Source organism: Electrona antarctica (assembly GCF_951216825.1).
Source record: "Electrona antarctica genome assembly, chromosome: 20".
Taxonomy (NCBI): domain Eukaryota; kingdom Metazoa; phylum Chordata; class Actinopteri; order Myctophiformes; family Myctophidae; genus Electrona; species Electrona antarctica.
The window spans coordinates 10,291,361-10,308,910 of NC_136801.1; the positions used below are offsets into that span (position 1 = coordinate 10,291,361).

The 17,550-nt window shown below is 41.9% G+C and overlaps 1 protein-coding gene across 5 annotated transcripts in view; it reads left to right on the plus strand.

Annotated features, from left to right (window-relative positions):
- The window catches only part of rbm33a (RNA binding motif protein 33a), a 50,862-nt gene that overhangs the window by 14,691 nt on the left and 18,621 nt on the right, over positions 1-17,550 (plus strand). For all 5 annotated transcript variants that reach the window (XM_079490050.1, XM_079490051.1, XM_079490053.1 and 2 more), the window contains exons 3-8: positions 2,613-2,661; positions 4,860-4,936; positions 7,357-7,669; positions 12,065-12,232; positions 14,640-14,808; positions 15,083-15,312. In XM_079490050.1, coding sequence (XP_079346176.1) covers positions 2,613-2,661; positions 4,860-4,936; positions 7,357-7,669; positions 12,065-12,232; positions 14,640-14,808; positions 15,083-15,312 — 1,006 coding nt within the window. The remainder of the gene's footprint in view (positions 1-2,612; positions 2,662-4,859; positions 4,937-7,356; positions 7,670-12,064; positions 12,233-14,639; positions 14,809-15,082; positions 15,313-17,550) is intronic.

Here is a 17,550-nt window from a genome sequence, read left to right on the forward strand (position 1 = left end):
AATATCAATCCCCCATGTTTGCCCCGCAGGTAGGTTACAGGAGCTAAAGCCAGTTATGTAACATTAATTTGTTGTTGCATTGTGGTGAAATTAGCCTTAAAAACGCATGCTAGGTTTTAACTGGGGATTTGACCAATAACCTGCGGCCAGGATTTATAATGTAGTGGCCTGAAGGGGTGAAACACCAAAAGGGGTTCCCGCCCAGAATGGGTTACTATAATTAGAATTTCTCATTCATAAAATAATTGCAAATGTAAATCTAGTAACATGGTGTATGTCATTACATTGGCCATATTGCGTATGCTCACTGCAGTGCATAAATCAGATTTCTCAATAGGCATGTTGCCGCTAACCTGATTGTGGGAGTGTTGAGTTCACAAGTTCCCTCCTCCTACTATACCTTGATCTGGTCTCTCAAGCAGAAACGATGAACCTGGAAGCAGTGGGATAAAAATCTGATATCTCCATAATCATTTTGAGTTGTAGTCTTAGCCTGTGGCACAGCTACAATACGTCATCAGTCTCCAGGATACGTTGATCCCGCCTCTAGCGGCCGCATATCGGTCCGATCAGATTTTGTTCGGAGTACATCGTCTCTGCCCGAGAGAGACCAGGTGGAGGAACTCACTGCTGCCACCAGCTGGCGGAGTCAGGTTATGTCGACGCTGCCGTCGACATGCTATTGGCACCAAGAGATACCGCAGCTCAGAAAGAAAGGCATGTTTGTGGGCGGACCAGATTAGTTAACACACAATGGTGCAAATAATTTGCAATACAAATATATTCGGTAGTTGGCAAAGTGTTTACTTTTGGTTTCAGCCAAAACAAATCATTTGGGTGCATTCCTCCCTACTCATGACATGCCTCGGGTCACGGCCTGTGTTCTGATAAAGTACATGGAAACTCAAAAAATTTGTTACTGTTGTTAAATCGAAATGGATACCCTATGAAAAAGAACATGTGGGTCTATTCACAAGCAAACATCCTCTTAGGATCGACAGACGGTTATGGCTTAAGGCTATATCCCACAAATCAGAAGGCACTATGTTGTGTTTTACCCGTCCAGCTATATTGCTAGACTAGAGCAAGACCTACAATGCTTGTTTTATCACCAGCCAGAGCCAAATATTTAGCTGTATTTGACAAGTGCTTGACTTCTAACCCTAGGCCTACAGAACTTGGCAAGTAGTGCTCACAGCAGCTAGGGACTTCAAATTATATTCAGTTGATACAATATGAAGGCACAGCTACCCTATAGCTATAGGTTTACAATTTATTATGTCTATCATATGTTGTAAAGTTTCACTAGACTGAAGGTAGTGTTTCATGGGTGCTTTAACTTAGGATCAGTGTGCATTAGAAAGGAACTACTAGACTTTGATTATTACAGATGTAGTATTGGTACACCAAGTAACAGAAATTTCGCTATGAATAATCCATTTAAAAGCTCAGTTTTAAAATATAACTCAAAATATAAAAGAATCGGGGAGACAAGATCGGATTTTTGTAAATCTCAAAGAAAGATGTATAAGCAAGTCAGAGATCATCAAACAGAGACTAGTCGCACTCAGAGGCGTGAAAGACACCTATGATGGAAACAAAGGAAATGCAACCCCCGCTATGTACTGTAGGATGGCATAGGTGTCTGTAGTACTCTCTCTGAATGAGAGAGATACTCTTTAAGAGATTTAACTTGACTTCAGTTCTATAAGCTGTAGAACTGTATTCACTCTAATTAACACCCCAATTGCCCAGGACGAAGTTCACCGTCCTTTCTATTAGTAACACCCAGCGCCCAGGACGAAGTTTTATCCAAAAGACGAAGTTTATTGATATGAAAACCGATCGCATCGCTCTACAGCCTAGGAGCGCCTGTTGCGCAATCCTCGATGTTGCACACCAGTGGGACGTCATCGAAAATGTTCCCCCCCTGTTTAGCCAACGACAACACAATTTAGCAGAAAGAAGCCTTGGCATAGTCACGAGTCACAAACATACTTTTTATGATTATTGGGCCACACAGGCAATTAATATAAATTTAACAAGCACTTTTGTCGCAGAACAAAGCGTGATCCCCCTTGGGTCACGTCTGGGTTTAAGGGCTACAAACTGGCACGCTATCGGACCCTTAAATGACAGCGTCTTTGAAAAATCACAACCTGCCTGTCTGCTGAAAACTACTTGAACTCATTTTATTACATGAGCTCATGTGAAAAGTACATTAAACACTTAACACACAGACCAACCAAACCATCCTCATACACACACTTGTGAAGGAGCTTGTGTCATAGTCACAAGTTGTACTTGTATCTGAAATGGTGTCTTTATTCTATAATATGATGATAATATCATAGTTGGAACAAAAGACATGCAATGTCAGGTACAGTAGCTACTGGATCAAAAAATACATTGTAGATTTAGCAACGCAGGCTCTTGAGAACTTATTTTCTTCAGAACTCTGAGGTAGTCCTCGAGGGGAGCTATTTGGTGAGGATCTTTCTGCTCTAAAGGACCTATGAGGATGAATGACACCCTCTCGTCACATGCGCACGATACATTTAATATTATGAAATGAATGTGTTTTTAATGCGTTATCTTTTCTGTTCTTCAAGCGACCTAGAAGACGATTTGCTGCAGGAGGACTGGCTGTCGGTTAAAAAGGTAAGAAGATATCAAATCCATCCCTAATATCCTCACTAAATCAAATTCTAGGTCTGCCACCTGAAAGTAAATGATTTGAATCATCAGTCAGAGACCCCTCAGCAGATGGTGGTTCTTTTTATTCATTTTTTGCCATGTCAGTTGTTTAATCAGGTGAGGAAATGAATAAAAAATTTCACCATTGTCCCAAATCAAATGTATTTTCAATCACAATGGCAAAGGATGACATTTTCTTTTCAATGAAAATGCTAGCACATTGAAAGGGGGTAGACTAGACACCCTCATTCTTGGCCCGGTACTGACAATAGTCAACTCTAACATACAGTACTTAACTTACTGTACATGTTGCAGTAGTGGTGTCATTTTAATGCATGTTGGTTTACAGAACTTTACTACAATGAAACGCTTATATCAACACAGTCCATTACATTCATTGCAGTTATTGATAGGTGTGCATGATTATGAAATTATGACCGATCTCCGATTTGCAGGGTCATATCTGCCGATACCGATTCTGACCGATTCCGATATAAGGATTATGCTGCCTTCAAACATTAGAAATACACAAAACAAAGAGCCATTGACGGTTACATTATTATGTTTTTAAACATTTGTTTTAGACTTTTCTGCCTTTATTGATAGTATCAAGTGGAGATTGGCAGGAAAGAGGGAGAGAGAGAAGGGGAGAGACATGCAGCAAAGGTCATCTGTCATCATGAACGGGACTCGAACCCTCGACGCCAGGCCAAAGCCTATATGTGGCATGCGTCTGGACCACTTGGCCAGCGGGTGCCCCGGTGGTCACATTATTATTGCGTCACCAATATCTGTGAAAATAATCTGGATTATTTTGAGACCGATCCGATAGCGATATGTTATTTCTATGGCCGATTTCGATAGGCTACCGATTATATTGTGTCACTAGTTATTGATTTTAAATGCTCTAACATTTTAATGTAACTTTACACTTGTCCATGTTAACATGGTCTAAATCTGCACGGAAATGCAAGCCAATGTAATATTTTACCAGAAGGTCTTAGACTTTTATATAAAACAAATCGTCACATTGAACTGCCAAATCCAATCTGAGTCGGGGACAGCCCTACAAAATAGGCACTTAGCAGCTACCAGCACATGGCAGATGCATTTCCTCCAATGAAGGAATTGAATAAAGCAAACAATTCGAAGCAGGGACACTAAGCACTAAGGGATGGTGAAACATTTGTCTGATAGAAGTGAACAGTGGGAGTGGGTGGCAGGTGGTTCCTCCACAGGGGGAATTATTGATGTGAACCAGGAGGAAGTGCTGTGGACAAAAAAGAACTGTCATGACCTGGCCAGATTGCCTACACCACATGGGAATAGAGCATCCTCTCCTGGGTCAATGGAGATCCTCTGACCCCCTTCTCTAGTACACACACACACACACACACACTAGGGCTTTCACTTCTAGTGATTTTTAATAATTGACTAGTTGCCTAGTTTACTAGTCGACTAGTTTAACTACCTATTATGTAAAAAAAACATTTAAAAACTGCACATTGGTGACTATAATCTAGCATTCTAGCTGATCTTGAAACCTACAAAAACGGGCGGGGGGGAGTTTTTTTTTTCTCCAACTAGTACCAGCAAGGTCAACTAGTTGAATAGTCGACTAGTTGCTTAAAGCCCTAACGCGCGCACACACACACACACACACACACACACACACACACACACACACACACACACCACTTTGTTAAGTTTGTTTTATCCGTCTCAAACAATTTATGCTAGTGCGTTATTGACACCTCTAATGAAACTTCAATTCATATTCCTTGTTACTGGATTCTGAATTATTGCAATTATAACTACACATTGTTATGATTATGTCTGAATGGAGTGTCCTAGCAGGAAATGTAAACAAGGGAGATAGGGAGCCATCTGCATTACCATTTACTGGGAAAGGAGAACTTATTAGCCAAAATACTGCACTAGGATCTGCGTCAGACTGCCATTGCCTTCCAAGGCACTGGACCATTTTCCATTATAATTTTCTTTCATTACTTTGGCTATTCTAATTTCAATACATTATTCTCTTTCATTTTCATATCACCTTTGCATTATGAGATGACAGAATAAATCTACCAAAGACATTTAGTTGCAATTCTTCATTCTCTCACTGGGGAAATATTTACACCCATTTTGTTTTCTTTAAGAATCCCTCCGAAGTGTCTGATGAAGAGCTCAACGACGACCTTCTACAAAGTGATGATGAACAAGATCGAAATATAAGGTAGGCTATGTTAAGCATGATACATTTTAATGTTTTTAACCCATTTTGGGCGGGAACCCCTTTTGGTGTTAGCATTATGTTATGCTTTAGCTATTGAAAAATAGCAGATCTACAAGCTCATAGCGCGCCACCGAGCTTGTAGGTCTGCTATTTTTGAAAAATCGAAGAACGACTGATATAGAAACATAGCTTTTTCAGAAAACTGTCAGGATGTAGAAGACATTTTTAGAATCTGATCTCAGGTCAGAATGGGTTAATTGTGGACAGCACCTTGGACATATATCTTTGTTTGTGTATTTCTGACTGACATTTGAAAAAGGAAACAAAGGGTTTCAGAATGTACTCATGGCTAGAACAGGAGCAGGGATTTGGTCCAAAAAAGAAAAGGAAAAAAAAGGTCAGTATCGAGCAGTAGTTCTCAAAGTGGGTTCCTTAAAGGGTGTCCCAGCTCACAGCATGTTACTTTGTGACAGCTTGTACATCTGCTATTTCTGAACATTTAAAAAAAAATGAATCTTGAAAGTGTTTGAACATTTTGTATTACTTGATCATCGGTGGTTCCCTGGCACAAAGCATTTTCAGATGGCGGGGGCGGGGGTGGGGGGGGGTCCTTGGCATGAAAAAGTTAGAGAACTACTGATATAGAGGGTAAGTGGTTAACTGGCCTCAGGTCTACCGTAAGGGGCCGTGTTCAGAGAGGGTCATTATGGTTGTTGTGGGTCATAAATTACCGGGTTGTCGGACACAGTCAGGGCAATCAAATAGCCGCTGTCCTCTCCAAAAGTTGAACTGTTGTCTCGTTGGCTTGAAGCGCCATGGGTGCTCCGCCAAAAAACTCTTTGAGTGCCAAAGGCAGAGTGCACAAGCTTGTCTTTACCGCAGACACAAAAAAACCTTTCTTGTGGAGAGTGCACTGCCCCTAACAAAATAGCAGATATAGAAACAAACATTGTCTATTTTTGAACATTACAAAATATTACATAACTTGAATCAGCTGTTTGGAGGGAAATCTTGTAGGTTAACACAATACTACCCAGCCCTCCAGGCCAGAGGGTGGTGCTAGTGCCAGAGAAATCCAGAAAAATAAGCATGGGAGACGGATCACTTCCACCCACGCCGGAAGTGATGTGTTGTTTCTATAGTGTAAGCCTAGGGAACGGACGGACAATGGCCCCCAGAGCAGCCATCATGATCAGCGTGGCTCTGATTAACGTTTTAACCCAAGCCAAGAACTGGGACTTGTTCTTCTCTCCACAACCCGCCTTTGCCAGGACGAGGGAATTCATCTTTCTTTAATTTAATTTAATCCAGTAATTAAAAATATTTAAAAATATTTTCTTTCTTTTTTTTGGGAAACCTCCATGCCCAACAACATAGACTGTACAGGGTGTACCAAAGACTGTCGGCAGTCTCAGCACAGACTGCTTTGTTTGAATCGACCTCATAAAACCTTGAACGGCAGCCACACCATACTAATCGAATATATACTTTTTGCAATCGATTGCTCATTTCCCCCCAAAGTCGACAATTATTCGAGGCTCAATTTATTTGACAGCCCTAATACTTTATGTAATGCATTAAAAAGGACCTAGGGGAAGGAGAAGTTGCTCACTCAGCCTGAGACTTAGTTGAAGTTTGTTCTTTGAGAGACTGCACACTCTTGTTTGAGTCCTATTGTTAGGAGAATATTAATTCTCCTCTCGCTAATATACAATTAATTCTCTATAATTTTTCATTTCACATGTGTATTGAGATTTCCATATAATGCTGAAGTCTGCTATTCTATTTTTCCATGTGTCCTCCTTACATTCTTACATGTCAAGTACTCAGACCATGCTCTCCTCGGTCTCATAGTTCCTGTTGATGAGAGGAGGTTTACACTGATGAATTATGGACAAGGTCAGAGGCTCTGAAAGAGAACGGGCATCTGCCGAGCGTATAGTATTCGGCTAGGCAGACTGTACCTTTTTCTCAGACGCTTATCTTATCAGGTCGAGACTCCCATGCTACAATTCATCAATGGGTCACTGTCTTGTTCCGGCCTAAACTGCACTCCTTGCTGGAAGCGAGCCAGTTGTTGTCGTGTAAATTAAGAACGTGTCATAATAGGACCACCTCTTTTGCAGATTCTGTGTGTTTATATACCCGAACCAAAGTGCATTTATCCATGTTCATGCGAAGTCTCTGTCCGGAGAAGTCGTGTCTGCATCATTTTGTTTACAATCTTAAACTTGGAATAAATATAACACTCAGACCAGGCGATTCTTCAGAGGTCTTTTATTTACCCACCTTGTGTATAAAGTCTTGGTATAACACTATGTTTCAGAAATATAGAATTAGAAATCGCAACCCTATTTGTTACACCTACTGTACCTGTTTGTTTTTGTGGAGAATCTGAACGGGTATTTTAATCTTTTCAGTGGCCAGGATGTGGGCTTCAACGCCACCATGAGCATTGCCACATCCTACGAGCAGCAAGCGAACCTGCAAGAAGGCTACACAGATGACATCGTCAACCTGGGAGCGGAGGACAGCTATGAGGACGTGCAGGAGGGGGTCTACCCACAAGAGGGGGCGGGGGAAGAGGAGTACACCGAGGAATACAGCCAGGCTGTCGATGGCGAGATGCAAGAAGACCAAATGAACTACAGCGGAGAGCTGGCCCAAGACGACGCCTATCAGGATGAAGTGCTAGACATCCAAATCACTGAACCCTTGGACAGTGAATTTCAAGTGAGTCCTCATGCTCGCTCGTTCACACGCACGCACGAGCAATCGCACACAAAACACACCCACACACACACCTCCACTTTCTCCCTCTCCCTTTTCAGTCCAACTCTATTGTATACTAGAGATAATGTCACTTTTCCTGCCTTGGCATAGGGATGGTAGAGGATTGAAATCCATTCAGGGGGACACAGGGAGACGCATGGTGGTGTTGCAGCGGCAAAACCAGGATTAGATTCATTATCACTTCCTGCCAGTTAATTTCTCCATCTTGCTGACAAAGTTTTGCCGTTGACAGCTTGTTTGGCGCGGGGTAATGCTCCGCTGTCGCCTCCAAATCCCCGGGCCATTGTGACCTTGGGCCCGGTATCTTTGTGGGAGTAAGAGGCTGCTTTGTGTGGGGGAGACGCGCTGCCATTCGGCGGAGGTTAATGTGAGAGGCTTTTATCTGGGGCTTCAGAATGGATCTGATAAAGTCTCACATAGGTGAAAAGATTATTGACCTTCCTAAGGACGACCCCATACAGTTTCCTAATGATTGATGCAGGTTTCCCTTTCATTCGTTTCCCTTCCCTCTTAGCCTGCGCTAACAGGATCAGAGATAAGGCCAGTTCCATGTGCAAATGTCCGTTACGGTCCATTTGCCAAGGTGCGATGGTGTTTGGCACCTGACAAAGATGTATTAGTATGTTCTTTTTACCATACAAAGATAAGATGTTGACCTTCTTACTTGGCAATGACACTACTCTGCTCATCTTGCATTTTGGGGGGAAATTGTCTGCAGGTGCAGATGCACATTTGTATTCTTGTGTGTATTACTATGTTTACAAGGTCACTAAACTGCCTGGGCTTAACATTTGTGTTTGCTGTGGTATTCATTCAGAGGTAATACGTGGAACAGTTTAAAGGATTAAGCATCTGCATCCCCTTGAGGCAGTCTGTCCATCCATCTCGTTTGCTGAGAAGGGTATTTTTTCCTGCATTAATGTGTTGTTGGCTGGCAGGTTAATGGAGCGCAACACCAAACACCATATCTGACCTACAGGCCGACCCTCATTTAGACATGAACTTGTGTTATCGAGTGATGCAGCGCGTTTCACTGATTACCATGTCCAGGCCTGCAATTTCATCCTTTTAGGGGCAAGGCCACTTGGCCTTTAGTGTGGTCAACTTTTTGAGGGCACAAAGGTCGAGTGCCAGGGCATGAAGGCCATCAATTAAAACAATGATTTTAAGTCCCCGGTAATTATTTTAGCTTAAAGGTTAAGGATGATTACTTTTTTTTCAAGGCGAACATTGGTTCAGAACAGTGCTTCTTAAATAAATAATCACAGCTTTAAATAACAAAAAGTGGATGGAGCTGTTGTATTCCACCTTTACTCCATCTATCTTGCCCTCTTTTGAATGACAGCCGCCTACATAACTTTTGAATGAGGGCGTGGTTTAGAAAAGCCTATATTTTGTGCTAAAGTAATATATTGAATAACATGTGGGCTGCAGGACTGAGGACTCTGGAGATAAGTCAACACAAAGTGAAAGTGCAGCTTCAGATCAGTTTTTTGTTCTTACCTGGAGTTATCTGCGCTGTGCACAGGGGAACGGAACATTGTGTTTAATTATATCCATGGTATTTTTCTGTCGCTATCCATATGTGACGCAAAAGTACATTTATGTTTGTTTTGGTGGGCACACGCTGTTTCGTGTTAGACAGTGTGTGTGTGTGTGTGTGTGTGTGTGTGTGCGTGTGCGTGTGTGCGTGTGTGCGCGCGTGATGACGACCAGCGGGGGTAGTTATAAGCAAAATAATCAAACCACTTGGCAAATGGCAACACAACTACAATACACAAATATATCTCCGGTTGTTCATGTGCGTTGGACGTTTGGGGAATATTGGTTACCGTAATGACTGGAAAATTGCGCAGAGGAAAACCGGTAAAATGAACTGCTGTGGGCGCCGGTCGGGGCACAACGGCCACTGTGGCCATCTGGGCATACCATTTTTCGAGGGGCACACGGCCAAAGAGAGGGGTAATGACGGCCGTGGCCGCCGTGAAATTCCTGCCCTGACCATGTCAAATATCCCAGTGGTGTATTAGTCAAGGATGCAAGGAACGGGCAGTTAATTGAAGAAGTAGTTCTGTGCTGTTTACTTTCTATGTAGTTTACCTTTAAGCCTTGTATGTGTAATGGAGACCAATGTTCCTTTGCCTAATTAGTAACTCTCCTCACCTGGTAGCCTCACCAGGGTATTTAATAGGTGATTAGTTTGGTCAGAGTCAGTTCAGAGCTCACTCACTGCAGGTTGAGTGTTTCCTTTCTCTCAGGCCTTGGACAGGATAAGTCTGTAAGTCTGTGTGTTTTTTGTTAAAGTTTATGGCTCTTAAAGCAATATGCCTATAAGTTTGTTTAATCTTTTCTAAAATGTTTGTAATTTGATTCTTTGAATAGTACAGTGAGTACATGTTCATTTTGCAACTTGTGATGCATACAAAATAAATGGTTTGGTTTATGATTCTACACTTTGACACAATTGTCTGTTTTTCTATTTTTCTGTATTGCAGTTTTACAATTTAATCACCAGTAAAGATTAAGAAGTTAAACCAAGTCACTGCCTAAGGAGCTTTATTGGGAACTATGTTAGCTGTCTGCCAAGCCATACACCAACGTATAGTAAGGGCAGAACACGTTCAAATGGTGATCTTGGTGACTGCACTATCCAAATTGCTCGAGAATCAGTTCAGAGAGGATGTTTTTTCTTTGGTAGAGAACACTGTGTTCCAGCCAGCTTCCTAAATCGAGTATTGTCTTGCAGCGCAGAAGGACTGTTCAATACGTCTGGTTAAATCCTTGAGACTATCTTTACTTTAGGGATAGCTGTCAGTATTCTGCGAAAAAAGGGGGGAAAAGTGTTTGTTTGTCAATATGAGATGGCCATGATGTGTATTCATTGGGTCCAACTTGTTGGTCGCCATAGACCAAGGATGTACAGAAAGATTTGTATGACTTTTTTTGTTTTGGAAGGAGATTAGCTATTACGGTGAGACAGGTTATTTAGTTTTTGTCTTGAAGTAACATAAATGGACTTGTCGTCATCTCCCAGAATGTGTGTGTGTGTGTGTGTGTGTGTGTGACATGTGACATTGCCCGCTCAGTCATTAACACATAAAGAGACGAGCCAATGAAAATGATTTGTGAAAGAGTCAGTCGATGATAGTTTCACCATCATTGAACCAGAGGGGTGTTTTTTTATTTTTTATCTTCTCATGTATTTCTGTATATCATGCCAAACATTTACATCTCATTGAATTTCAAATGCTGCCAGGAATGGTAATGAAGCCTTGCTTCCAATGTTATGGTAATGCATGATTGGGTGGTGGTGTGTTGGGGGGTTGTTGGGGCACCGCAGTGGCCCTCCCAAATCCCAACCATAACATTTCAATGTTTTCCTTTTCCCACTGTTTGTTTGTTTTTTTCCTCATAAAGAAATTGACTTTTCCAACCTTCGCAAGCAGGCATTTTTCTGCATATATTGGATATATATATTATGGGAAACGTATTGTAGCTGAAGCAACCTGAATGAACAGTACTATTGACTCATACACCCATATCTCATGTCCCATATTGCTACTATTTCAAACTTTTACCGTGATTACGATGATAAATATTCGTCTGTAAATATTCAAAGCTAATAAATCTGGGATAATGGTTTCGATACTATAGGATGTCATTGGATATCCTTATGCTTGTATTTGTCTCAACACGGAGTATGCCAAACCCGGCGAAACCGTAGGGTTAAATTAGTACCCTAGCCTGCCAGACCCGGAACCTACGTTTTCCAGGGTTTATAGTCTTTAATCCATGTTTTTATCCGATCGAATCGTTAGCTACCGTTCGTTAGCCTAACACTCAAAGTGGGACAGTGGCCGCGGCCATTTTGAAGATGCGCATCCACTTGCATTGTATGGGCAAAGCCCTCTATCTCAAACGACATTCATTGCGCCGTTTCTGGGGAAGACAAGGTTTCTCAACGGCCTGTAGCAGGCGCTGTGATACCCGCGGTCGGGATTCTTCACCACCGACCGAGACAACAACCGGTCAAGACACCACACACGGCATTTTGTCATTGTAACATGCGGTTAGGATATTTGGCTCTTCAAAGTAAGTGATACGTGCGATAAAACCTTGGCAATACGCTATCGAGGGATTAAATAATGCTGGCAGAATTTGGTTTAATACATAATACATATTGAATTGATAAACTTGAATAGTGAAGCCACCGGGGTGAACGAGAAGATCCGTCACAGTGCAACCAATTCCTTCCATTGTGCTGATTGAAATGTGAATGATCAGTGCTTGCTAATTAGCGCCAACAAATAATGGATTTCCATTTATGGTTGTCAGGATGATGCTTATGCAACAAGCTACGCTGGTGAGACACTAGGCGAGCAGGGAGTGGAACAGGAGGCGCTTCCCCAAGACCAGGTGATGGGGGGAGAGGAGGAGGAGGAGCAGCAGCAGCAAGAAGAGGAAGAGGATGCTGGGGCTTCTCAGGTCTTCGAATCAGAAGAGGTAGATCATTAAACCATCTAGTCCTGACCTGAGGACTATTCCATTTCCATTGTCAGTGGTGCTCACCCTCTTTCATGTCAAAGACACCCAGAATTATCTGTATTTGGCCACGGACCCCCATCTGAAAATATGTAGTTCCAGGGACCCCCCCCCCCAAGCAAAGACTTGACTTAAAAACCTTCGCTCCGAAAGAATATATATCCAAAGATTTGTGCCACATTTTTATGATTTTTCAAAGTAGTGCCGCGCTACGAGCTTGTAGATCTGCTATTTTTCAATAGCTAAAGTATAAAATAATGCTTAAAACACCAAAAGGGGTTCCCGTCCTGAATGGTTTAAAGCAATGGTTCTCAAGCGTTCATGATGTCCACGACCACCAAATTGATTTGAATTTGGCTGAAATCTGAAAAGATTTTGTGCCAGGGTAAGAGAAGATTTGTGTTTCAAAATGGAAATTGCATTCTCAATTCTTCTATTCAAATTCGCTCTAGTGCCACGCAAATACAAATAAAATGTAACGCAGAAACTTGTGGCCTGTAGAATGATGTTACCATCGGTGCGTGCCGCTGTTTGACGTTGCGAAGAATGGGCCTAATGGGCAAAAGTGGCTGAAATGTGCCTGAATAATGGTTTTATATTAACTGTACAATATGTGAAGACATTGAGTCTGCAAATTTGGAGGCAGGTGGATTGCTGGTCAGACCGTGATGAGCTGACGCACACAGCGACGTTGCCTCTCTGATTCTGGTAGTGGGATTTCAAAAATAGCAAGCAAACAAGCTCACAATGTGACATTTTGAGCTTATTGATAGTCTGAAACATAAAATGGAGTGGTAAATCTTTTCATTATGCTATATTAACCTTAAAGTCCCCATTTCGAGAACCACTGGGCTAAAATGTTTTGAAATTAAGCATGAATTTAGCTTTAAGGTCTCGTGCCAAAGTCTTTACTGATGCCTCTTGTTGTACCAATAACTTAAATGCCATATAAAGCTTTCATATTTACTGTTTTGGGATTACTGCGTTATTTGTCAATGGGACCCGGCAACTACCGGCGATATCAGGCGAATAGGCGATAGTCGAAAGGTGGGCGGAGGAAGGTCTCCCTAAAACATGAAAATATTTTGTCTTTGGACGACATCGCGATAGCCAATCAAATTCTTGTGTTGCTTTGTTTACCCTCCATACCACCAATACGAGGACATAGGTAATGACAGCAGGAACGCCCACTAGGAAATTTGTATCGCCCAGAGTCGCCATTCTCCCACTGTTAAATTTGTGCCCTTTCATTCTTTCAAAATAGCGAAGTGGGGTGCCCACATTTAGACATTTTGAAGAACCCCCTCCCCCCTTTATTTTTTTTAATTCTTTACAAAGACGCCCCTGGGCACTACATGCGTCTGTGGACGTCTTGGCATATATTGTGTTTTTTCCACTTGCTGTTCGTTGCTCAATGTCGTAAATAGGCAGATGATCACATTCTCTACAATTCTACCATTTTCTAGTACACAACCTTCACCAATACAACTATTTGGCTACACGAGTAAGAATGAATACTTGTTTAATAAAAGTCTAAATAATGTAACAATACAATATATATACTGGCCAAAAGTCAAGGAAAAACATGCATTGTTCTTGCTCTGACAGCAACACACAGGCTACACTCAAACATACAACACAAACATAGTTGTCCACATGGAGCTACCCCACCTCGCACTCACACTGCTGCCCTCTCAGCTCTCATACTTGACCCATCCTGTTTGTTCCACTTGAACATATATAGTGGGTCTTGTTACAGTTTGTGGATTTCTGTGCGGCTTTAGCTTGATAAAGATGACATGTGCATGAAGCCTCCATGGTCTGTTTTGATTGACAAATATGAGGTGCCATTCTGGACAAAAGTCAATTCAAATGGTGCTTCCTCTTTCAACCACTCCCCTCGTGTGATTTGACTTGTCTTTTGTCCGGAGTGTCAACCTCACTCAAAGAGAAAACAGCATGTGAGCTGTTTGGAAGTATTTCACATTTTAACATTTGAGGTGAATGAATAGGGAAAGGCAAAGGATGCCAGCCATCCAGCAAACAGTGTCTACAAAATAGTGCTGCTAACACAACAATACACTTGATATATATAGCTGGTTTATATAGCTTGTTATGGTTATTATGATGTAATAATTACACTACATTGAAATATAATGCAAGCCTCTAATTATTGTGGGTTTTCCGAAATCTTAGACAACAGCACAATGTGTTTTTGATTTCATTTCTGTTTCTTGTGCAGCCCCATTTGCCATCGTAACTTCATTTAAAATATAACTCTTCAATTGTCTTATCAAGGGCAAATCAAATGCTAAACGGTACAATTGGGAATGGATTTCCTCCAACCATTTTGGTGTCATTATTCCAGGCCGAGAATGAAGCCGAACCAGAGGAAGAGGCAAAGGAGGAATCTGACGAAGAGGAGGATGAGGACGAAGAGTCTGGTCGATTGAGGTTCAAATCAGAGCGCAAGGATGGCACTGTCGTGCGGCTGGCAGATGCAGCTGGGAAACGGAGGAACATCCCTGAAACACTGGGTACTTTTCAGTTCTGTCTTGGATCACGTCTCTTGCATAAAGAATCGCCCTAATTGAAGCCACTGATACTAATTTTTATTTCTGTTTTCTCCTGCTTATATTCCTTCAAGACTATAGTAGGCCTAATGCTGCTTTGCTTGCCTCAGCCTTGCTGAATATTACAGAGTGTCACATTCTATCCGTAGCCCGGCAGGCAAAGAAGGAAAGAAACATGTTCAACTTGATGCTTGAGTACTTCAACGTCATGCTCCTGTTCTCTCTCTCTCATTGACAGAGCTCTCGGAGCAGGCCAAGGCCGACCTGATGCAATTTGAGGAGCAGGAGAGGCAGAGGAAACAGGACCGCTTCGGAGGCCGGGGGAGAGGGTTCAACCGAGGAAGAGGAGGCCGAGGAGGCTTCCCAGGGTTCGGGATGATGGACTTCAGGGGTGACAGAGGCGGGAGAGGAAGAATGAATAACCAGAGGTTTCCACTGATGGGAAACATGGGAAACATGGGCATGCAGGTAAATATGATATGATATAGTACTTTGTCAGTTCACACTGAAATTTGTCTTGTGACACAGCAGCCAAGTATGCAGAACACATTTACACACATTTGACATAACACAAAGAACAAGACAATTTACATACATGAAGACAAGAGCAATATCCACCGCTTAGATTATCCTGTGGCTACTACGACTCCTGATTAAGCCTCAGGGTCGACTGGTGGACAAAGGACCTCTTTAGTCTGACCTTATTGTATGCTGCTACACCATATCTCCTTCCTGAAGGTAGCAACCTATATTCTCCATACAACACATGCTTAGTATTAGAGGTGATATTCCTTGCTAACCTTAGGATGCTGTTATCATACGTGGATGTATAAAGTTTCTGAAGTTGTTGTCCAACAATCTTTGAACAAATGTTCAGTTGTTGCATTATTTGTGACTTTAGGGCTGCAGACAAACATCCATACCAGGTGGTACTACAGTACTGAAGAACACTCATAATAACAGAAGTGAAAAACAAAATATCATGTTTGATTTTAGTTTTTTCCAAAAAAAAAACCAAGGCTAAACAAGGTAGAAAGAGCCTCCTGGTTAGTCAGTCAGGGACCAATCAGAAGGCTGACAAATGGTGAATTCACTATATTATAGCCCTTGTCCATAATATATTAATTCAATTATATTATTGTTAATAATAATGATAACGGTATATTAAATTAATATCAGTTCAACCACTTTAATACATCGGCTATTTGAAAATGGCTGAACTTCCTTGTCATGAATAAGTTTGAGAACTACTATTCTGACTACATCTTGTGCTGGCCTCCTGTGTGATCAATCATACTATACAGTGGGTTGCTTATTATGTGGATCTAACTATTGTGTAAAAGAAAGAAAATGTATCTACGGTAGATTGCCGTGGACATAAATTGGAAATCCATTTGAACACCTGCTAAGGGGATAATCTATTGTTTTGCTACATGGCGTAATGCATCTTAACCCACCGCTCTTAACCCATTCTGGGCGGGAACCCCTTTTGGTGTTTTAACTAAGCATTACGTTATACCTTAGCTATTGGAAAATAGCAGATCTACAAGCTCATAGCGCGCCACCGAGTGGCGCGCTACGAGCTTGTAGGTCTGCTATTTTTGAAAAATCGTAAAAATGCGGCACAAATCTTTGAATATATATTCTTTCAGAGCGAACGTTTTTTTTTAATTTCGACGTCAGGCCTGAATGGGTTAAAGATTAGCTGGAGTGAGCGCACAGGCTTCAGTGGATAAGATGATTTGAAATGGTTCTCCCCTGGGTTTACCTCATACCGTCTGTCAAGCATCAAAAATACAACAACGTATTTGCTCAGTATGATTTTCAGCTCGCTATCCAAGACCTACATGTGCTCATGGGGAAAAAAAGTCAATTACCTCCTTATGACTGTTGATATATGGATTATAGCAAATCATTTGGCCATATTCCATTTATACAGCTTTATACCAAATTAACCCAATCTAGCCATGGACGCGAGAATCCGTTTTTCTCTCCACAACCCGAAAATAATATTTTAAAATATTTATTTTGTTTTTAGTTTTTACTCTCATCACAGCCTACATACGGAGCCGACGTGCGTGCACGGCGCACGCGTGGCCGCGTGCTTATTTGTCCTTTTTTTCCTTCAGAATCTGGCATCTTTAGGACCTTATAAAACCTGAAAACAAGCTAAGCTGATGCTACCGCCAGCCGTTGCTGCCCCTTCATGAGCAACAACAATCACTAACATGGGGGCTACACCATAGACCAGGGTTCCCCAATAGGCTGGCCCGCGGAGCGCCCCCTTGTGGCCCCTGGAAGAATTTTAAAAAAACAAACCAAAAAAAAGGGCACCCCCTCAAGGACCACTGGTGGTCCCCGGACCACTGGTTGAGAACAATCTTTAATTAATTAATGAAAAAATTGAAAACCCAATTTTTCGCGCGTGCAGACTCGGCCCCCAGCCTGGTTCCCTAGTCAAAATATGGCCCTTGAGGAAAATTAATTGGGGAACCCTGCCATAGACTTATATAAAGGCTAGATGGCTCAAGGCCGAGTCTCCGACTTAGTTCACCCGGCGGCCAGCTTGCTTCGGTGCTACAGTACAGTATGTTCTATGGCAGCTCAAACAAAAATACTCGTAACTCACTCAAATCTTGACAGATTTACAAACGGGATCAATGTGGCTATGATTCAGGATGCTTATCTGTTATGTTTTTATATGAA